Source organism: Astatotilapia calliptera, chromosome 22 (genome assembly GCF_900246225.1).
Source record: "Astatotilapia calliptera chromosome 22, fAstCal1.2, whole genome shotgun sequence".
Lineage (NCBI taxonomy): Eukaryota > Metazoa > Chordata > Actinopteri > Cichliformes > Cichlidae > Astatotilapia > Astatotilapia calliptera.
In genome coordinates, this window is record NC_039322.1 from 5,628,093 (window position 1) to 5,652,358 (window position 24,266).

Sequence of the window (24,266 nt, forward strand, 5' to 3'; positions counted from 1 at the left end):
AACGGTAATTAATTAGTAGTGGAAATAATTTCTGGTAGCATCATAGAAATGTAGCAGTGACAATAATACTGTATGCTGTAATCGTACTGGGCAATTAGTGATACAAAAAACCTGTTTTATCCTGTGAATAAAAGTATATGTTTTTGTCAATGTACCATAATAACAGAAGCGAAACGCAATATTGTGTCAGGACAATTCACTATTTATGCACAATAAATAAAGGAGCATAGCGCGACAATTTCTGTTCAGCGCCAGACTTGCTTGTAACCTATATCACCAATTATGTTATGAAAGTGACGTATTAACTACTAAAAAACACTGACCTTCGTGTAAATGCTTGGAGCAGACTAACCTGTGAGCTGGAGTGTTCTGGGACGTTATATTTGGTCTTTGAATGGCTGCAATCCAGGCCACCCGTCGCGTCTTACTTCGGAAACATGGCTGAACAATTTCTCTTCAACGACGTAATCCGATAACAACCGATCTCTTTACCCGTCGGCTTCCCGTGGCTGTCATGCGACCGGCTATTGCAGTTAATAATACAACAGCTTCTTGCCATTTTTGTGTTTCTTTTTATCGCTGTATAACTGATTTTAATTGAAAGCCTGCGTGCGCTACTACCGCTTGCCACGAGTTCCCAGAATCCTTTGCGGTTCTACCCGTGAATGACGTCACATTTTCAATCTCTATATAATATTCATGTTAAATTTTATATTTGGGGTAAAATATCAAGTCTTTTCAAGTAAACCGGTTCAAGTCCAATTCAAGTCCCAAGTCATTGGTGTAAAAGTCCAAGTCAAGTCACAAGTCTTAGAACATTTTTTCAAGTCAAGTCTAAAGTCATAAAATTAATGACTCGAGTCTGACTCGAGTCCAAGTCATGTGACTCGAGTCCACACCTCTGGTTAACAGTGTCTGTTTTCCCTGCTAGCAGTCTATCTTTGAACACATCCTCGACCACTGTGTCTACTCAGCATGAGATTGTAAATAAATTACCAGCAATCTCAGCTCGAACAATGCTGTCTCTTTCTATTATGCAGTTACTTCCCTGCAACAAACTCCTGCAGTTTGTCAGCAACAATCAGAAGCGTGATGTGGGACTTTAACTAATCAGCGATAAGTAACTTACGATTACTGGGCGGTGTTAGCTCTTTGCTTTTTTTCTGTCGTAATTTTAGCTCGTTTAATTCCAACTTGGTCTACAGAAGAGAACTGCTCGAGGACACACGGCGTAAAATTAGCTCAGCTGACTATTTGGATGTCAATTTATCTCATCAAGTCCCAGTTGAGCTCGTATCTGACGCCACCTGAACGGTTCAGATGTCATTTTCAACGCCGAGCAGAATAAGCAAAGTGCTACGAGCTGTTTACGAGTTCAATTTGATTCTGTGTGATCTGTCTGAGTTGTGTATGAAATCAATAGGTAATTTGTTCACAAGTAAAATCTAAAAATGCAGACGGGCTAAATTGCCCTCTGTGATATTTTCTCTTCAATCAGCAGAGAATCATCCTCTAATTTGCAATGACATCTGGGTTACAATCCATCATCCTTTTCACAACCTTCAACCTCCTCTGCTTGCTCTCTTCCTTCCATCCTACATGTCATACATTTAATAGATGTTTGCTAAATGTGTATTGATGAACTTTATTCCCTTTGCTCCCTGGTGTACCACTTTAGCGAGCAGTTTGTTATTGGCTGTCACTTTGAAAATTGCAGAGAAAAATAAAATCAATTTGGTTTACCATCACAGCGTTCTCCCTCGTGGAAGTGTCTCTCACAGGCCAGATATCGATATCTTTCGCATATTCGAAATCTCTAAGATGATCCTTTTTTTTAAAAAATTGTGTTTGTTTAAAAAAAGCAGCGGGGTCTTTGAGCGAGCGCCTGCAAGTCTAACAGACATTTAATTTAATCTTGCAGCAGATTCTCGGCTTCTCACTCAGACAACTTTAATTGTACTCAACGTTTTGCTGCTATAAGCCAAATGATTTCATGTTACAGGGACAGCAGTTTGCAATATGTATTCAGAGAAATGTCAAAAATGTTGGCATCCAAAAATATTCATGCATGCCTTCTGGTTTACAAACAAACTGTCAGTGTATTAAGGGAAGACGCCGAACAACAGGAAGTTGGTAATTGTTGTCTGAACTGCTGATTTTTTTTCACTACTTACCGACATGGTCAACAGTTGGACCTGTGGCTGCAAACACAGCTCAGTGAGGCTGTTTTAAAACTCTTAAAACCCAAAATGCTACAGTTTATAATAGACTTTTGTTAGTCTGCCAAAGACCCGATGAACATAATTTTAGATTCGGTGTGAATCTAATTAAGTGCAATAAATTCTATTAAAATAACACAAAAGACGATTCTTTAAAAATGATTACTGGTATCCCAGCTTCAAAGTAATCAGTTACTGTAGGAACAAAAGGAACTTCTAGTATTCAATTTGGCTAACTATAATGGGGACAATTTACTGCACATGTAGAACACTACGGCATACGTTAATCCGTGGCAACATTATTAATCTCCTGGTTACAGCCCTCCAGTGTCAGTATTTAAAGACCTCCTCATTAGATGATTGAAAGAGCTGCTGACTGCTTAAGAACCTTGTTAGGATGATGTGAGTCAAAAGTTAGTCTGCTGCACGAATTTATCTTCTTTAATGAGCTATAGTTGTGTACCATAAAAATAAAAGCAATGAAAAGAATAATCGGGCAAACTGTAACCGCTGCCGTTTATAAATTCTTGATTCTTATCAGGTGTCCTGGATATGGGAACCCTCTGACGGGCACAGGGACAACATTGCTGTGTACCACCCGGTGTATGGACAGAGTTTCCCTAATGTGGCCTTCAAGGACCGCGTTGTGTTCCTTCACAACAGTCTGGAGAACCCATCCATCAGGATTTCTAACCTGAGAATGTCCGATGCCGGTCGCTATACCTGCGAGTACGCCACCTATCCTACTGGAAATGAACAAGGGACAACCACCCTCATCATGCTTTGTAAGTGTCCACACAAGATTGCATAAAATCGTTTTCTCCCTCTGATAAAAGCTGCAGGCATTTATACGTTTCAGACACAGCTAAATACGAAGGGTTAAAGCGCATTAAGGTCAGCACTATTTACACTTTTCTGCAAAGGAGAGCTGCGCATAAAACAAGCTTTCAAAAGATGTTCTGCTACATCAGCCTTGACAAGTGCCTTCCCAGCCATCTGCTTATCACAGCTTTCTGAAAAAAACAAGTTCCCACTGGATCCAGAGTCTAAGAAGAAGCAGTTTAAAGCAGCTGACGAGTATTCTCAGGGGTAGATGCTGGTTACACATGGACTGAAAAACAAGAGTGACCGCCAAAAAAGATTCTGTGGCTCTACAGATAATGGCCTTTATGTGTATAAACACTGTTAATTTCTGAGAAGTGGTTGATGAGAGTTGATCAGTACGAAGTCTGCAAGATCCAATAAATGAGTTGTTTATTCTAAGGCTCAGTTTGAGACTTGAGTATGTGCAGTACTTTTCATGTTGTGCTTGTATTTATTTAAACAAAGTTTTGTAGTAAGTTTGAAGCATTGCTGATATGTTGTTATTTTGTTACGTAAATTGAGAAAACAAGTAGTTGATTTTTATATTCATACTTCTGATGATCTGGACTTTTCTCAAGAAATGGACAAGATTACTTTGATTTTTGATTGTTAATGCAAAGTTCATTACTTAAAACATGTGTAATGTTATTATTACATGATTGTTAAGCTGTAATTAGCCAGTTTCAGTCTCTTCTTGTGTAAACTTTCTAATATGGAGGCATATGTGCCAAAGCTGTGCGCGATATGGGACTGTGGCGGGGTTGATATGCTCTGCCAAGATCACTGTTCCTACCTCGGGGCATTTAGAGACATATGCTGAGAGTATAGTTCTTTTTTTAATTTCTCGTTGAAAATCACAGTTTAGTTAATAATAAGTCAGTTTTTTTGTTCACTTTTATACTGAATTTTTTCTTGTACATATGCTATATTTTTAAGTAGTTTAACAATGATACAGCTTTATGTAATTTTGCCTCTGTGTCTACACCGTCACACTGGCTATTAAATCAAACAATGAAAATGACATTGCACACTTTCAGCTTTAATTCAAGGCATTCAACCATTGTATAGGAATTAAAGCAATTTTTATATATTTTTCCCTGATACTCAGGTATTCAGAGTAACTGATAAGCAGGTTCATGGCCAGGTAGGAACTGAACAGAGAAAAGATCTGGAGTTTATTTCAAGCTTTGAACTTGTATTTGGTATTTTTTCACTGGAATCTACAACATTAGGTCTTAAGAGATGTCAGTGTAAGCTGCAAAACCTCGATCAGAGAGATAGCAAAAACCGCATGCTTTCAAACTGATGGTAAAGCACTAAAAGGTTTCTGTTGAAAGTATTATTATCTTTTGAATCACCTTAGTTTATCCAATTACTTTTGAGTCTCTGAAAATGGCAGCCTTTGTATAAAAAATGTATTTAATTTCACTACTCTTAGCACTTCATGCAATTCTCCTTATCAGCGCCTCAAATTGAAGCAGAAAGTCTGCATGTCCCTTGTGAAACATCTTAACTGGTTTAGAATCCAGTCCAACTGGTTTAGAACTTTGCTTGTGAGCAAGAAAAATTACAAAGTGTTACAGAGTGTATGCAAAAGGAACTTTGTGATGGTGACGCAGATGCTGAGAGCAGATACAGCAGAGAAATCCTGCAAAGGGTCTGCTCTGTACAGCTGTTTGTGTTTGTTATGGGGCTGTGTGTGGACATGAGATGTTCAGCTGTTGCTTTTGTTGCTTGGTGCTTTTGTTGGCTTGCTTACTCAACTTTGTCTGGACGATTAGTATTTCAGCATGAAACAAGTTCAAAACATGCTCTGCCCTGATAACTTATCAACAGACTCTGATTCTGTGCATAAACACAACATCAGCATCCTCTGCTATCAAACTCTTAACACCATTGAAAATGCAAAAAGCAGTTTAATTGTTCAATGTTGTGTTTGGCAAAATAATACATTTAGTTATTTATTGAGTCCTTATTGTGATTATTCGAAGACAATGATTAACATAATATCAGAAACCTTGTATTTCAGAAATCAGACTGTTATTTACTTATGTAAGTAAAAGTGGCTGATAGGGCTGCATAATAATCACTGTCTTTGACTTTAATTATAACTTGTACATGTTACATTCAGATCACATCGTGAGCCTCTACAGTGCACTGAATGAAGATAGATAAAGATGTCAGCGCTGCATCCCACTTCGTGTTTGGATCAGATGAATGGAAAAGGAAAATTAAAAAAACAAAACAAAAAACTGTCTTTGGTTAGCATGAGATTTTACAGGGAAATGGAGATTCAGATTCAGAGGACAGACTTAGATCAGCGGTACGAGTTGCAGCAGCGATGATGACACATGCCTCGTTGACATAGTTAAGGTACTAACCCTATTGTCACGGTGCATGTTAAAACATGGCCCTTGTTCTGACAGTCAAATATGGCCTATGCATATGCATGTGTGATTACCATAGTTTTTAGATCAGCGTGACTTTAACTCTCTTCACAGCACTTCATAACGTCAGTGTCCACTGCAGCTCAACGTTTAATCAGCCTTGAAATCAGCAGAATTTGTGTAAATCCACAGCTTCTGTGAGAATCATCACATTCTTTACTTTTCCTCATATCAAAGTAAGTTAGTTATATTTGTCTGCACATTCATGGGTGGACAAAAAGCAGAAGCAGAAAACCGCTAATAAAACACACCTTTAATCGTGTTATTTTGCCAAGATATCCCCCAAAAAAGGTTTGCTTTGCACCACCTGCGCAACCACTTAGAGCCAAGAATGTGAAACCTGAAGGAATGCTCGCGTTACCTCAGCGTCTTGATTTCTGAAAGTGAGTGGAAGTTTAGTTGCTTCTAACAGGGGACACATCCTGTTTGTAATCGTAGACAGCTGGTGTTATTCATCCACCCACATGTCCTCCCATTTGCACTCCGCTTACAAAGGAATCAGATGCTGCTGTCTTTCTCTTTCAGTTAACGGCACTGAGGAGGCTTCATGCCTGAATGTGAATTACAACAGTTCCCTTGATTGTTTTGTAGTGCCATAAAAATATGGCCTACATCAGTGCTTGTACAATAAAGATCTCATACATTTAGCACTGCTGTCATAATGGGAGCAGGAAAAGGGAATGAGCTAAGATGACAGACTTTGAACTGAAACATTACATTTACTAACTAAAACGTCTGTCTGGTAAATTTGCCCATCACTCGTTGATCCTTTTAAGCTACAGCATATCTTGAGTGCTTTTCTTTTGCGCAAAGTGTGAGTTTTAGTTGTGCTTAGCAGTCCTGTTTCAAAGAGTTTCTTGAAACTGAACTGGAGTGGCGACACAGTGTAGGCTTCAAATGCTGGCCCCTGATCTGCAACATTAAAACAGCACACAGACTTTATGCAAGGCGCTGTAAAAGGCGACTGTACAATAAACTGCATTACACTACCTTATTATAGAAGCAGCAGCTATAATGGTTCATGGTTTTACACTGCCTTTCATGTGTTTATGCATTTTACTCAGTTGTTTTATGAGAAAACCTTTGCAAAACAATACAAAATCCGTCCTGGAACCTTCCCTCACAGAAAACAGAGGAGATACAGAACTTGGCTGTCTTGCAGAGAAAACATGGAAAGATATTCTGGCTTACTTGCAGATGGATGTGGGCTAATCCTCCTAAACTACTGCTTCTGCTGGCGCAAAGCAGAGCTAGACTGGGAAATACCTGCTGGAAAGCTCACTGACTCGCCTTTTGTCTGGAGCTGTGGCGTGCCAGGCTCTCTGGGACAGAGTCCATGTAAAATGCACTTGGAAAACAAAGTGCCTCAAAGTCCCTGGAAAACTGTCATATTTTACCTTATGGGATATATAGAATCCATATGAGCCAATCAGATTAGATCTTATTGAATCCGCAGCTACTGCCAGCCAATCATATTACATTTTATTTGATATAGAACCACCAGCACTCCAATTATATCACAACTTATTTAAGTGTGAATACATAATCCTGACAGCCAATTGTATTATAACTTATTGGATGCAGTGGCATAGCCAGCCAATCTTATTACCACTTATTGTGGTGTGAATAAAGAATCACTCAATTGGCAGTGAATTATATCATATTGTCCTGGATGGGGACCATATGAAATGGATGGTAGACAGTTATACTGCATCTTATCAGATGTAGTATAGCCAGTAGGACAGAAATACAATTGCAGGTGAGACGCAAATGTAGTAGTCTGTGAAACTTTGAGGAGGGAGTTTTGGTCCAAAGGTTAAAACAATGGACCAGAGACTGGAGGGCCACTGGCCTGAATCCATGAGCAATGGAGTGAAATTGGCAGAAGTTACAGATTTTCAACAGCCAGCAATGATTAAGCGGTGACCTGAATGAATGGATCTAGCTAAGTTTTTCTTAACTTAGTACCTGAAGACTAGAAATCTCTAGAAAATGTCAACATAACATGTACACCACACTGCACGAATGCAATAAATAAGCAGTAAAATCGGAGTGATTTGAGTTGACTTTAGTTGCAAGAGTCGTAAATCCAATGATAATATATGATGTAACCACCCATGCCTTTTAAGGTTTATTTGTAGCAACAGTTTACTTTCTGTTTATTTTAAGCACTTGGCAGGTACTCTGTTCCAAAACATCTTGGAGAACTTGCCCCAGTGCTTCTGTGAGTTTAGGCTCACTTAATTGCTTCTGTTATTTCATGTAATCCCAGATTGACTGGATGGATGATGTGGAGATCAGATTTCTGTGGGGGCCATACCATCTGTTGAAAAACTCCTTGTTCCATGGTGCTGGTGCATACTGTATTTTAGTGCTGTGTGTATTGAAATGTGGTACTGCTAAGTTACTACTAGGTGATCTTGGGTATATCATTTATTTTTGTATTTTCAGTGTTAAATAAATGCAAAGTCTTTAAGTTGTGAGCTGCAAAATGAGGGCGTTCAATTATAATACTGAATATTGTTTAGCAAACATAACTTTTTGTTGATTTCCTTTGGATCTTTAATTAAAGCGATGTTTCTTTTAATATGCTAAATTACATATCACTGTTTTGAAAAACAAGTATTGTGACAGCCACAGCATTATACTCTCACCTAAGGAACCAAACCTGCCTGTGGGCTTTGGGTTTTTGGCAGAGCTGGTGACTGGAAACATGCTTTCGCTAACGATATCTACATGTTATTAGCTGTTTAATAATATAATCAAGTAATGGGCCCAAAGTCCTGCCAGTTTAATTATCTGTTTTTATGATACTTGCTAATGCAAGCAATCCTAGTTAGCTTAGCCCAGTGTCTTAGTTAGCTATTTGTTTAAAAACATTTGAAAAAGTTGGTGGAATTATAAAAAAGAGAGAAATATCATGACTTGCTACAGTTTTAACTGTTCAGCTCATAGCCGCCTTTTCCTTTGTTTTTGTGGTAACCACTCATCATTCTTTGTTAATGACATCAACCGTTCCCTCGGCGTCTTTCTTTCTCTCCTCGCAGCAAGAGAGAGTAGCAATAAAACCACCAATGTATTTGTTTGTGCCACACAGTACATGTCCTCTGGGTTTGTTCACATCGATTGGTCTTAAGTTTTCTGGCAGAAATCCTGTAAAGACTTGTTATCTATTTCTATAATTTATTAAATGTTGCAGATAAAATACTTCCAGTCTAATACTCTGACTTCTACGCTGCCCTGTATGAATTTTCTCTTCAGAACCTTTTTTAGTTTGAACAAATATAGCCAAATTACTCCAATGCAGCATGGCATTTTCTGACTTAGGTGTAGTGCTACATTGTTTAACACCTTTTCAAGTTGCTGGTAAGAAACAGAGAGCTGAGTTGAGAAAGAGCCAGGAGCAGAGACTCATATCTATATTCATATAGATATTAATAGAGCAAGACCTAATTAAAAAAACAGATATGTAGTTACTGCACATCTAACTAATTTTAACTAAGATTTTCTTAAATAAGAAAATCGAAATAATCTAACAACGTACTTATTAGACCAACTGTCATAATTAGAAACAATAAGAAAACACAGATATTTTAGAAATCTGTCAAACACATGTATAAAACTGAAAACTGTAATTTTATTTATTGGGTAACTAAAAACATAAACAAATTAAACAAATCACTAAAATTAAACTAACTGCACAAATACGAGCTGGCACACTGAATAAGCCTCGTTTTTCTGCTCGGGAATAAAATATTCTTTAACTAACTTTCAAACACTGGCTATAGAAACATAAAAAATATTTTCTTAATTACTCGTAATGTAACAATTTGGTTTTTAAATATCAAACACAGTGCCCTTAATAACTCCAGCAGTCGCTACAATTTCATTTGTAAATTTATTGCAGCTTTATTCTACTTTAACTCTGCAAATCAGATGTCTGTGAGGCACTTCTTCAGCTGAAGTTTTTGTTTTTTTTATTCAAAAATGAGTATTTGACTTATTATTTCAAGTGATACTAAGAAAATGACTAAATTAGCCTGGTCACCCTCAGCTTTGTTTGTCTCAGGCATCCTTTTGTAGAGTATTATGACCTCAATAGATCCACGCAGCTGCGTGGTGGCCAGCAGCAGTGTTGGGCAGCTCCCAGGTGAAAAGACAAAGTAAAGCAAACCTTTGCTGGATGAATAAAGGTTAAAGAGAGAGTTTAGTCTGTTTGGGCTACAGGGACAGTGCTCATTTCATGTTCAGTGTATTTATGTATTTGTTTTTTTCCAGAATCTGTTAATTAAACTGAAATTTTGATGTGTTTATATAATATAGCCCATATAAAACAAGCACACAGGCAGCTTCTGAATGCCAAGTTTGTCAGTCAGCATACACCATAACAAATATTGCAATGTAGCAACAAATTGTATGAAATGGAACAGTATCCATTCTCCTATTTCTGAGTTGTTACCTGACATGGGAGGGTAAAATAAAAGGGAGAAATGCTGCTGAGTTTACAATTGGCCTCGAGGAGAAACAATGAATCAGTCAAAATGCTGTTAAATGCAGTCGAACACAGTCTTGAAATGTGATGCCTCAAGGTGCTTTTAGATTTTGCTTTCAGAGGCAAAAGTGAGCTGAGCTTAGAAGTCAAAATTAGCTGTTTTCTGCTTTCACTGTTTGCATAACAATACCGACTCTGGAAATTATTTATTTATTTGTTTCATTCATGGCACTTAGCCAGTGCTCTCAAGCTTAAATTAGCTAAATTAGTCTCATGCTTAAATTAATGCATTTTGTCAACATTTAGAACAGCCAATAATGAGTTGTCAAAACATCACAAACAGCAGAATAATTGGAGGTTAAATTATTCTTGTGTTGCTTGAATATTCATGTATTGTTAAAGTTGAGCTGAGGTAGAGAACTTAACAGAATTTTTTCCCCAACACTGACTGGAAATATTCAGCAGCAGTGTGGCAAGGCAAGGTGTTTACAAACCTGGGCAGCCGATGAGACATGAATTCCAAAAATTTAACAAGTTCCAGAAGCCTTTATTGATTTCCGGCTAATTTATGCAGCAGAGTAGAAAATAAAAAATTACATCACTTGTCTGCCCTTCATCAGGGCACGGCACTGAATAAATCTGTTTTTAAAGAAGGAGACACAGAGGAAACTTGGATACCACCAGGCAGTGCTGCTCAATATGTTCTCCTGGCTCTGTTTCTGTGTTATTTTGTTATAGTAGCTTATATTAAAAATCTCCATTGGAAGTGGTTAAAAGGCTAAAAAGCTGCAGTTAAGCGTCACATGCATAAAAGTGGTCAGATCAACTAGCGAACGCGGTGTGGAGTCTCAAGCTACATGCTACAGTCACACTAAAGACTGCAGCACAACCAAAGTTGTTGTAACAATGTGCAATGATATTACCATCTCATTGCCTTTGAAATAGTTGCTTCAAACATGGCAATTATATGCGTTCTGTTGTGTCTTTGATAAATCAGCGGAAATTTCTGATGCACAAAATCACATTTACTGCTTAAAATTTGGAGTTCATCCAGAACCTCGTAGATCTGAAACATAAGCTCAGACATTCCTCTATGAATAACGTGGTAGTTGCGGTAAGTGTTTTATTTAACTGCAAAATGCTATATATTCAGCAAGCTTGCTTTTATTTTGAAAAATAACCAGAATCCAGCAAGTTGCCAGCCAGCTGAGTAGACTGTCCGATTGCAAAGAGTTGCATCACAGACAAGTTGCACTCAGTCACTGACTCCGATTGATTGCAGTGTGCTGGCAATCTCTCATGCATTCATAAATTAGACAGCGGTTTTTTGCAAAACTTTACCGAGAGTCACTGTTTGGAGGCAGGTTACCTCCTGTCAGGTAACTGACAGTCGCCTTATGGTTGAAAATGGTCACCCAGAGGTTGAGGTTTAGTTGAGTTGGTCACCACAACTATTGGCAACCAGTTGCCAAATGTAAAGAATCGCCAATACAGTCATGTGGCAACCACCTGTTTTTCCTACTCTTATAGAGGATGTTGTCCTGCTTTTACTGTGGTGTGACTGACACATTAGGTACATAGTGCTGTCTGCTGTTGTAAAATATGAAGATTGGATATAGTAATTTTCATATGTGAACTTCTGAAAGTTTTTAGAGAATTAGATTAGGACAGGTTCCATAACCATCGTGGTTTCAAAGATGTATGAAGTATAAACTATGTACATAAAACCACTTCTAATCTGATCTACACAATTTGAATATTACTCTCATAATCAAACTGTTATGGTTCCATACGTATGTTTCTATGGTGGAATCTTCAATCTCCAAATATAAGCAGTAATATAGGTCAGTACTTGGCTTCACTAATTTGCTTTCTGGTGCTTGGTTGGTTTCAACACAAGCTCTGCCACTATGACAGATGTCAGCTGTCTTACCCGAATGCCACCTTAATTCAGCAACAGTTGGCTTCACACTCTCAAATCTTTGCGTTTGGCAGATAGCCCCATCGTGTTTATGATTCAGTCTGGCAACCTTCCAGTGAGAGGCCTTCTTCTGTGAAGAGACAATCTTAGAGAAGTCATGGGTTCAAGTTAGGGTAGGTGTCATCCCTGCCGAACAGTGATGAGAATCTCTATCGGTACAGTGACGGCTTCACAACAAATCTTTATATAAAGGAAGGCGAGAAAATGGTCTCTTCTGAAAATGTGTTGCTCTGAAATCTAATTGTTTCTAGAGGGCAAATAAATTTGCTGCTTTGGGAGAGTTTAGAAAAGTTTTTAACTGCAATGCTTTTGTTATGATTACCAAAGTCTTTGGTCAAAACACGAATTAAAATGCAATTGGAACACTTAAAATGAAGCATGTGGGGAGTATGATGCGTTCACCTTTTGAACACATTTCTTTCTAAGTGCTTGGTTTTATAAACCAAACACCTCATGCAGTTAACTGTGTTTGGAAACATTATTTTAATGCATTTTTCCTTTCTCCCTGTCAATTTCCGACATTCAGCCTTTTGATATTACCGCCGGGGGGTGGTGACGTGTTCGGAGGTCTGTGATAAGGATGGGTGTTGGGGCTGCAGCGTTTGTTAACTCTGTTAGCATGGCTTCCCGCTTGCCTTCTAATTGCTCTGTACTCGCCTCAGACTGATGTGAGGAGTAGCAACAGGCTCAATTGAATGCAGTGTCACGAAACACATCAGGGACGGATACTCCTGACTCGTCTAAACTGCTAGATCAATCCGAACCCCTTTCTGCCATCCTGCTTTACTCTCTGCCCGGTCAGTCTCTTTCTGTCTCTTTCCTCTGTTGGCTTCTGTTTCCTCCAGTTTCTCCCTCACCTCTCTTGTCTCACTTTATCTCTGCTCGTTTTCCCTTCCTTTTGTTTCTTCTTCTATATGATTTTCAGGTTTCAGAAAAAAATGTGCAAGTATGTAATATGTGATGCTAATTTTGGCTTACGTTAGATTTTCTTGTTATTAAATTTGAAGTCAATTAAAATAAACCTGTCAAAGCTAACAGACTCATCTGTATGATGATTAAGACTACAAAGTGTCATAATAGTGTGTGAATGCGAGAGTGAATGAATAGTGGCATTGTAAAGCGCTTTGGGTGCCTTGAAAAGCGCTATATAAATCCAGTCCATTATTATTATTATTATTATTATTATTATTATTATTAATAAGAGTAGAGAAATATAAGAAGAAGAATCTAAATGAGTGTCTGTCTGTCTACCATAAAAAAAACTCCAGATAATTGAGCTATCTACGCTTGAAACAAGTACCAATCTGCATAGTAGCATGGAGCCTTGATGTGTAATTATGTTGTTATGACTGACTTTAAGGGCTGGAACATAAGGAGGGAGGTGAAACTGGATTAGATGCTAAGGATGATAGACAGACAGAGCTGGCCTCAGTCAATCATCAGTGAGCAGCTAGAACAGAAACGTAGAGGAGAAAGAAAGTTATAACGGCACACAACCGTGTTCTCGTCAAAGAGGTGATGCAGGCCTTACGACACAAAGGCAGTCCAAAAGAGAGGCAGGGAGTGTTCCCCCATTCCCCCAGTGCCCCCTGACCAAATCTAATTGGCTTCCCTCGGTGGCCCTCAACAAAGCCACTGGACTGGAGTTAATCTGAGAATCCCCACCATCGTTATGAGAGCCTGGATAGGACCAGAAGGAATGCAACAGTTCAGTTACTCATGTCCTTTACTGAGGTTTAATGTACTTGTCATTGAGTTAAATATTTTTATGTTACCCTGCTTTCAGCTTTTACTCTGTTTTATTTCGGATGCAATTATTGCACTTTAGATTTTTTTGCAGATGAACTCCCTTAATATATGTAGGTAATTAAAATCATCAACAACTGCAACATAACAGATATACAGATCAAAAAATCCATATTATGAGACAAGAATATTATGTACATGAATCTGGAAAGTGTCATTCTGCATATTGACTATATTTATTTTGGATAGTTTAAATATATATGAATTATACTGTGCATTATTAAGCTGCTTAAGTACTTAAGTTTTAATTAAGTTAAAAGTCTAAACACTTTGCAAAACAATTATCCAACACAGAATTATGTTTAAAATCTCGTGCAACAGAACTTTTCACATAATAAATCTGTAATGACACACAAGGCTGCACATGAGCATGTTCATGGTCTCCCCTTTTGGCACCCATTTAAAAAATCTTGGAAATGCCCAGAGGCAGCAGCAAGATAATGATGTCTAATTAGCAGTGATTGACAGGCTCGTTTAAAGAAAGTGAGTTCATTCATTTTTTCCAAAATACGTGGTCCTTGAGGTTGAAGTGGGCACTGCAAGCATAGCCAGCAGATACTGTACCTTGTAACCAAGAGTAAGTAAATGGAAACAACAATGCTTCTGTGTTCAGCTGCTAGTGGAAGCATTTGTCCATAAATGATTCCAGATACATATTTTTATTCTATAGTTTAACCTGCAAACAAATCTGTTTTTGTTCTTCAAGACTGGTGGTTCACCAAATTCCATTTAAGATTCTGGATGCTACATAAAATGCTTTAATTTGAGGGGATTTATTTCAAAATTGAAAGAAATGCACATTAGATGCAATCCTCCTCACAGTTACACACTACCCACACTGCTAGGTTTCATGAGTACTTGGACAGTAGCCCACTAGACATTTCTTTGGCTGCTCTGTGCTATTTTAAATGTAACACTCGTCGTGAACAAGTTGATTGACAGTAGCCATTTTGACTGAAGCAGTGTTGTCTATCCATATGTAAGTGAGGCATTGAGCAGAATTAAAGAAAAAAAATGAGGTTAACAAAAGCAAAAACAGAGACAAAGGTAGTGGGTTTGCCAGAATCTGCTGGTTATGCTCCAGCACCGCAAATGTGCACAGGATAGTTAGGAAGTGACAGCCAATCTGGTATTTACATGGAGCACAGCATGTCCAGAATGCTCTCCATGATTTAAGTGGACATGTTCCCTTGTCAGTGATAATGACAGTTTCTGGTTAAAACCTCAGAGGATTCTGGTGGACTAGAAACTAATAAAACTGACATCTTCATTGAAGGCATATTTATTCACAGCTAGTTTAATGTAATAACCATGATTACATTTCAAACTAGTTTGTAAAGAGGCAGAAAAGGAGGAAAAATATCTAACTGTTCAACTACTGATGCTGTGCATTCTAGATTCTTACTTTACACCCAAAGTTTAAACTTTGAGAAAGAACATGAAATAAAGTGGGGAAAAAATAGCCAGTTACGATGACTTACTATGTATTTTCTTTTTAAGGTCAGCGCCGTCAGACTGCTCGCTGTCATTACATACATGTCATAGGAGCTGAATTTAATGTGAAACATTGTGCTGCACTTTATACCTGTGAACAAATCAAAGTGTGGCGTGAATTTATACAACTTCATTATTATTTTAAGTGCTGGTCTTACCAGGCTCTGAAATTAACACCTTTAATGGGTGCATTAAAAAAAAATTTAAATTAAGTATTAATGGAAAGCATTTACCACTGTTGGAAAGGCTAAAGTTTGTTTTGCAAGTTAATAGTACCTTGTATTTTTATTCTCATGGATATTTGGTTGTTTATAACATTAAGGCACCAAATGGCACTTTTTAAAATTTAGAGTATAGCAGCAGAGATAAAGATTTTGTCTGTCCTTAGAGTGAAGGACTTCTTTCTTGAGCCATTTAATGAAAAGAAATCCACCGACGAGGACAGACAAAACAGAAGCCTCAGTGAATCAGGAGGCGATACGCTGTTTTTGGTAACTGCCTCACTTTTTCTTGATATGAAAAATCTTTCAATTTCAGCATGTCCATTACTGTCTCTCTGCATAGCCTACAGACACATAAAACAGATTTAAAGGCGTTTGGGGGGAATTTATGAAATCATATTGTGCAGTACAAAATGATGCATGTTTGAGGTGAGTGGGTGTAACAAAACAAGGAAATTTCAAGACTTGACATCACAAAATAATGGAATTCGGTGACATTTGCTGATAGATTGATAGTGTAGCAGTTTGTTCTAAGAAGGGGAGGACGTTTTCATGGAAAATTGGCACTTTCTAGAAGTTCTATACAGTTTGACAAACCTAACGTTACAAAGATGGAAAGCAATTTCGTGCATTTTGCTGTTGAAACTACTTGTATGATTTTGGCTTCAATTCAATTGGGAATTACCAGCAAAGCAATTTTTGGTGACAGTAACTCAAAACTGATTGTTTTATCCAAATAAAATTGACCATTTTCACACGGTTTTCATATCATATCATGGTATAAACATTATGATTCTTTATAACACTTGCATTGGCTGGTGTATGCGGTTTTACGGATCTATGTGTGTTTCCTCTTTCTGTCCCTATGAAGTGGACTGGCCCAGAGTCACACCAGAGGGCCTCCTGCTTCTCTCGGTATTTCATTACAGCCACAGTAGGATGCCGCCACAGTATATATGCACAACAAACTGAACCACCTCCTCCTCTTATGCTTTCCCTGCCCTCCTCCCTCTTCTTCTCTCCCTGGGCCTCTTGTTTGATGTCCCTTTCCATTCACCGCCCTTCTTTTATCTTTCTCCCTGCACTGCCACTTTTCTTTTCTCTCTGTTTCCCCCTCCGTGCCTTCTGTCTTGGACTCTCCTACTTAACTCCCCCCCTTGTCTTTCTTATCTATCATCCCCCCAGCCAAGCCCAAGAATTCGGCCAATGGTGTGACTGTCCAAGCTGGCACCAAGTCGGTGGTGGTAGCCCGGTGTGAGGCAGCGGACGCCAAACCAGCAGCCACGATCGAGTGGTTGGCGCCAGTGGGAGGCAATCATTCGACCAGCACCACGAGCGGGCCAGACGGCACGGTGACGGTACGCAGCGAGTATCGGCTGGTCCCTACACCGGCAGACAACGGCAGGGAAGTGATCTGCAGAGTCAACCAGAAGACACAGAAGCAGCCTTGGGTTTACCCCATCAAGCTATCTGTGGAGTGTAAGGAAGACACACACATATATACACTCTTGAACAAAGCACTTAGAATTGTGTTCCCTAACGGGGTACTTTATTTCAATGATCACAAGACCAACTAAAGTTTTAAATAACTTGAAAGTGCAAGCAATTTCAGACGCAGATCAGTGCTTTTCAAAGAACCTGGAGCCCTTAACTTTCACAGTCACTTGCAAGTGCTTTACCACTAACTGAGAGGCATTATATACTGTTTCTGTAATGCAGTGTTACTTGAATTCACGGCAGGGCCCCACTGGTGGGAACAACAAGGGGAAAAATTGCAATTGAAATAAAATTGACTAAACAGTAATTTTCTAGAGAAAATAAACAAATAAGAGTATTTTGCTATATCTTACATTGCCATTGTCGAAATAGTATAGCAAACCTGCAGAATATGTGACAACACGTTTGGGATAGTGGTGCAAATGAACGCAGAAAGACTGCGAACTGCCTCGTGAATGCACATCATGATCTAACAAGGACAAGTTTTCGCTGACAGTATTTGTGTACTTGGAATTGATTAAATTACAGTGGTATATCATGTTGCAGTCCACTGCTGGAACTCTTTGCTGAATAACTGAGGTAATGAGCTTAAAACCAGCCAAAAGCAAACTCAGCCAAGGTTGGTTTATTCGGTATGTCTAACTGTACCACAAGATCCTTGGTTAGCAACTAATGCACCCAGCAGCCTGTTGCTTATATCCTGTTTTGGAGTGTAATCCTTTGCTGATTAGCTATAAAACTGTAGGATTTTGTGCACTATTAATTGTAGCATCCTTAATGGGCTCTGCGTTCATTGCTGGTTCTCCTTAGTTGTTAATTTATCAGCAGATTATGACAAATGCATGCACTTAGAAATCTTTAATTACATGCAATATGAGGACAGATGAAGCAGATGCGTATGGAAACTCAGAATGTTCAATCTGCAGTAAACCCAAACTGTGCAGAGAGCGCTTAAGAAGTAAGATGAAGAAAATGCCCCCAAAGAATTTTCTTTAATTTGTCCTTTTAGGTCTTTTGGCCCTCGGGTGCATAGAAAAAAAATCACAAACACACATTTTGCACACAAATAAACACACACACACACACACACACACACACACACACACACACACACACACACATTGCTTTAAATGAATCCATTAAATTCCATTCTAATTTGCATGGGATTAAAATATTACACAGGTTCAGCGTGGCTTTCAAGAGATTTAGGGATGCCGCCAGCATCGTCTCAATGGTGTGACCTTGCTGCCGGTTACTGCAAAGATGGAACAGATTGTCTTCTTTCGGCTTGGTTTTGTAATCTCTAAATTTTAGGTGGCATCCACACACAATCAAAGCGTGCATGTCAAATGTTGTTGAGAGAATTGTTGTTCTTACATGCACTTGTCTTACGAGGACAAGACCCCTGACTGTTCTGTGACATTCACAGTGATATGGCTGCAAGTCAAGCTTTTAAATTATCTTAACTACCTTTCAAGAAGTGTACATCTCAGTATGTACTGTATGCACGTGCCCAGATTTAGTATCTACAAGATGCATTTTCTTAAATAAAAAGCAAAAACACCTCCAGATATGTATATCTGTGGAAGTCCTGTACTGATCACTTGCAACCGTCTGTGATTTTTTATCATAGCTTTTATTATGTCTGCATAAAGTTTTGAAGATTACTGCTGATAAAAAAAAAAGTGTTAGGTTCAAATAGCAATTGTCACTTTTCACTGACTTTACTTCCCAGGTTTGGCTACCTGTAACTTAATCCTCTGGCTGAAATGAAATTCAGGTTTAGGGGTTGCCTTTGTTGCATGGGATACTTTCAGCTGATGGGTATGTGCAAGTGGTCGCAAGAAAACTCTCAGGCAACAACCTAAATAAGCAGGAGCAGTCCATTGAAGGGGATCCACCCATCCATCAGTGTTTTCTCTGCTTATTCAGTTCAGGAAATAGAGGTCACATTTCATCAAACAAGGTTTATGCTTTTTATGGAGTCGAGGAACTTTTTCCATCGTGCCCTGTTTGTGTGTACTTTATGTGTGTGTGCATGTCATGCACATGTAGTTCTTTTGAGGGGACACTCATTCATCTGTTTGAAATCCCAACTTAAACTTAATTCAAAGTAAATTTCAAGTAGAAGTAGCCTTTAGTGAGGAGTGGAAAAACATGTCCTTGTACTTAAAATTGGTGCTCGCAGAGATAGGAGACCTGCAGCAGGCATGCTCACACAGCGTGATTCCTCGCTGTGTTTGTGTTAGTTTAGTGATGGTGTGAAGGATCATGTCTCCTGTCTACTGTGTAACTCAGATCAGCTTTTATAGGTCAGCGCACTCTAGGAGGAACACACACATCACACCACACACTTACCATCCTGTCCTGCTTCTTCTTACTCTCATTGACACACTGTCCTCTCCTCACACCTATAGTCCTCTCACTTGCTTTTCTTTTTCAAACCTGAAGGGAAAGAAAGCCACAAGGAAGGCTTTTTTGAAATTTCCACACACACACAGCCTTCTTTGTGCTAAGATTACCTTGTTTTTTTTTTTTTTAATGCCCTCTGGATACATGAGGATTAAATCTGAACTTGGTTTTTGTTTGTTTGAGTTCATGAAACTGATGCAAAACTTTAGAGCTGTTGCTATTTTCCAACATTTTTCTGTAATTTAAATGATTAAATTCAAAGTTATTGTGACTCTTTTCTGTGTTTCAGATCTACCCTCTGTGTCCATTGAGGGATACGACCACAACTGGTACGTTGGCCGTTCTGATGCCACGCTGGTCTGCCTGGCTAACGCCAACCCCGAGCCCACAACAATCACCTGGACTGCGTAAGGGTCACACTTAATCCATCAGGATATCTGGGATGCTTTTTGTCTTATTGCCTTCTGCTTTTATTTACATTTTACTCCTAACCTTCTTGTAAATTGGGTTTTAGTTGTAATCCCTGCAGAAATGTGCCTGACAATCTTCTTTTTCGCTGTAATGGTAGTTAAGGGCAAATGGTGAGCCAGGTGTATGAGACAGGTGGGGTTTTTTGAAGGCCTGTTTGCCTGGTTGTTTATCAGCAACATTACACAGAAACTTCTCCGAGAGGAAGAATATGGGCAAAGGAAAAACCCACTAAATTACGTACAGATCTGGAACTTTTTCATTAAAATCACAAAACTGGGGCACTGGCCTTGGCAGAGGATGTTTCTTTGCCATGCTTTGGCAAAATATTTTTTTTAAGTAGACATTCAAATGCATTTGTGTTTTTTAAAAAAAGAAAAAAAAGTCGTTCTGATGGACAGATGGCTTGCTTTCTCTTTATGAATATTGAGCAGGGAGACAGAATGGCTGTTCGCATGATTTTTCACACATTACTGCCATCTTTGAATATTGCAGCAACAAACCATGTTCCTCAAACCACATTTTCTGTCTTTTCCCATTTTTTCTGTTTTTTTTTCTTTATTCTCCTTCTTTCTTTCATGATTTTGTCTTTTCAATTTTCCCCCTCATCTTATTTATCCAATTTCTCCAAATATATGACCTCGTCACTGCTTCCTTTTCGTCCCCACCGTCTCGTCTCGTCTTTTCTTGTTATCCCTGATTTACACAATGACTTACTTCTCCTGCTTTACTTCTTCATTACTTTTTTCCATTCCTCTCTGCTCTGATCCTTTGTGATCTCACCAAAAACCCGTACTCACGACCTCACTTTTATGTCCTCCCTGCTTCGCCTTCCTTCTCATCTTTTCCCCATCAACAGGGCTTCTGGTCCTTTGCCAGAAACAGTGGTGGTGGAGGGCAACAAGCTGACAGTGAGGAAGGTGGATGATGCTGTCAACACCACCTTCATCTGTGAGGTCAAGAATCGGCTCGGGTCCAGCAGGAACCAAATCACCACTGTTGTCATTGGTGAGTCTATTAACACAGTGACAACACACACACAAACAAGCACACACGCCTTGTATATGTGTGGACGTTTGCACAAATGAAATGGAAATCCATGTATATTTACCAGTCAATATGATGAATACACACTGGTGACCCAACACAATACTCCATCACACCCAGCAGGAATACAGCAAACAGCATGTGATCACTGCTTGCACACACATACACTCACATACACACACACACACTGTGAGCCATGCTAGTTCCCTGACAATATTCCACATTGTCCCAGTGCACATATGCATGCACATATAGTCTCATACGCCTCTTCTGGTGGATGGATACACTTGCAGACACGCATGCACAGAAACATACATTTCTCTCTCACCCATGCACACATTCTGGGATCAGAGCTGATCTGAGAGCTGCAGGGATGCTGATCTCTCTCAGTCTTCACATCGGATTGTTTTTTTTAAATGTTTTCCTCCTCACTGGCCAAATTTTAGCGAGGCACAGTGGAGGCCTTTGATTGACCCTTTCCCCACAGCAGGGCCAAAATGCAAGACAAGGGCCGGTGTTTATAACCTCCGATCGAAAGCACTCTCTTGAAACTGAACTTTGCACGGCTACACTGCAGCGGGAATCTGTAGCTCTGCTGGATGCAAATTCAAAGTGAATTGTGGTGTATGATAGGCCCTTCTACAAGAGTTTTGGCCCTGCAGTGGATGCAGCGGTGCTGGGATTGTTGGACGATTCCCAGATTCTTTCAAGGGGTTCAAGTTGGTGTGAGCCAGTTTGCCCAGGTTTGGTTTTCTTCTTGTTTTTCTTTTTTTGTTTAGTTTTTTCTTACCTTTTCCTTTCATTGCATTTTTTTTGACTAACACTTACTAAACAAGGGAACTGAGTCGTTCACATTTTCTTTCCTCTTTCACCTTTGAATTTCTCCTTCTGGTAACAGTATAATGGTGGTGTCTGCATGCAGTCTTGATCTTTCTGCTGGGTCTTGACTTTTGACATTTACCAGTGAGATGATTTGGTCACTGTTGCCACGACTTTCGGTCACAGTTTCTTCTTCTACCCCCCCGCCTTCTGATGCTTCAATATACGAATCCTACACACATGCACACACCTCTAAACTCACAAGCACGCAAACACAAACCCAGGAACAAGTCTGGATGTTGAAATGCCTCATTGCACGTCAGCGGGCAGGCCTCAAATCTTGTTAGTGTCATTTTAATCACTGTGTGTGTGTGTGTGTGTGTGTTTCTACAGTGCACTCCACACTGACTGCTTGACTGGTCAAAATGTTTTTCTTTCTTCCTTCCACATTTTTTTTTAGAAGAATTTGTTAGCATAATCACCATGTGGAGCTTTACAACAAAGGAAGAGAAAACATAAAGAACAAAAATCATACACTCTTGCCAAAAGAGAGTGTGAAAACTACATTTAGAAAATCCGTGGGAAATTGGAGAAGGAGATTGGAATTGTTTCCTCTGAGAAAAAAGATTCTTTGTAGCCAGACGGTGCGCTGGGAGTGTGGGAGGTTCAGAAGTGGCTAAGCTGCTACTGTTCTTGCTCGAAGCATAGCATTGAGACTGACTCAAAGTATCACGGAGGGTATACTTTCCCCTACTAGCACACACACACACACGCATAATACACATAAAATAAGAGTTAACGCTCTAAAATCCTTTACAGACACAAGTAAAACCTTCACGCTATCCGCACACACTTTAAACTCTTTGAGGACAGGCAAATGTTTCATCTTTCTAAGTAACTGACATCAAGCCCAGACTTTGTGATGGTTAAATGTGTCCTTGGTGTTTCAGGGTTTGCCTGTTTTCGACAGCAGCAAAACAGCTAGATGATATAAAGTAACAAAGCGACTTAATCTCTCATTTTTGGAATGCTTACTTATAGAATTTGAGTCCAGCTCTCAGAAGAAAAAGGCTTTTTGTTTGACTGCTTAGTTCTCCTCCCTTTTCTGCAACGTGACTGCTTGTGATGAATTATACAACTGAAGTAAAACTCAACAACGTGTTGATAGAATTTGACAGAGAACAGCCAAAGTGTCCTTAAACACCGTGGAAAATTCCCTTTTTTTGGAAAATGCGCATTCCATTGTTTCCACACAGGTCCAACATATCAGCTCAAGAATTTTCAGGCATCAGACATAAATCTTTGAAATGCATTTCATTTCAATGTCGTTCTTTACAACTGCTGGCCTATAATCAATAGGAGCTGGCAATGAAAGGAAAAAATGTCCTGCGCTTCTGAGTTAGACCATCTCATCAAAACCCCATAAATGACTTCGGCTGTCCAATCAAGGTTAAAGCACCTAAATTAAGGACTGAATTAGAATTGCAATCACAGTCACTGATAAACCAAAACTAAAGCCTTAACGTCTGCTGGAGGTTTTCTACCTATCTAGCTTCTACAGTGTGACAGAATGATACAGAGGAAGACCTGTTATCAACAATAACATTTATCTGATAAAGCAAATAAATGATAAAACTGCCACAGCTTATCTGGGGAAGAGTGTTTACTTCTGTTTACTTCTGAAAGCTTTGATTAAATTATGTAAGTGTATAAGGCATTTAACAAAGGTGGAACTTATTTAATACATTTTATTTATTGAATTAGAAAATGGAGCCAGATCATCCAGCACCTGGTTGTGAACTGACAGTTTTAAGCCCAGACTTTGAGATGGTTAAATGTGTCCTTGGTGTTTCAGGGTTTGCTTCTTTTCCACAGCAGCAAAACAGCTAGATGATATAAAGTAACAAAGCGACTTAATCTCTCATTTTTGCAACGTTTACTTATAGAATTTGAGTCCAGCACTCAGAAAAAACATCTTTTTGTTTGACTGCTTAGTTCTCATCCCTTTTCTGCAACGTGACTGCTTGTGAGGAATTAAACAACTGAAGTAAAACTCAACAACACACCATCAGGCATGAGCATGTTCAGTGATCTTTCTATGCTTATAATACTTTATATAAATATAAAAGTAATTTATGATTAAATCTTTGCCCCTTCAAGACACTGTGGCATTTATGAATATTGGCATTGTAAATGACATCAAATAAGCTCTTATTTGTGGTGAAAGCAGGTGAATCATGAACTGTAATGAGTCTTCTTCACTCCACCAGGTCTGTCATCAGATCCACGGCCCAGTGAATATTTCAATTTCTGTTCTTTTGCATTGGCCCAATTCGAAAAGAACCCTACCGGGAAAAGTCACAGCACTCCAGATGGCCAGTCTGCCACTGGTAGTGAATTACAACAGGAATGGATCATTTGATTCACCTTTGTAAAAATCATCATCAAACATTCGGCTCAATGACCGATTCACCGACATGTGAGTGGCTAATGAAAGCA

General features: G+C 39.0%; 1 protein-coding gene across 3 annotated transcripts in view; it reads left to right on the plus strand.

Annotated features, from left to right (window-relative positions):
• The window catches only part of LOC113014137 (nectin-2-like), a 321,873-nt gene that overhangs the window by 132,455 nt on the left and 165,152 nt on the right, over positions 1–24,266 (plus strand). For all 3 annotated transcript variants that reach the window (XM_026155450.1, XM_026155452.1, XM_026155451.1), the window contains exons 3-6: positions 2,761–3,004; positions 16,710–17,003; positions 19,723–19,840; positions 20,761–20,909. In XM_026155450.1, the coding sequence (XP_026011235.1) occupies positions 2,761–3,004; positions 16,710–17,003; positions 19,723–19,840; positions 20,761–20,909 (805 nt within the window). The remainder of the gene's footprint in view (positions 1–2,760; positions 3,005–16,709; positions 17,004–19,722; positions 19,841–20,760; positions 20,910–24,266) is intronic.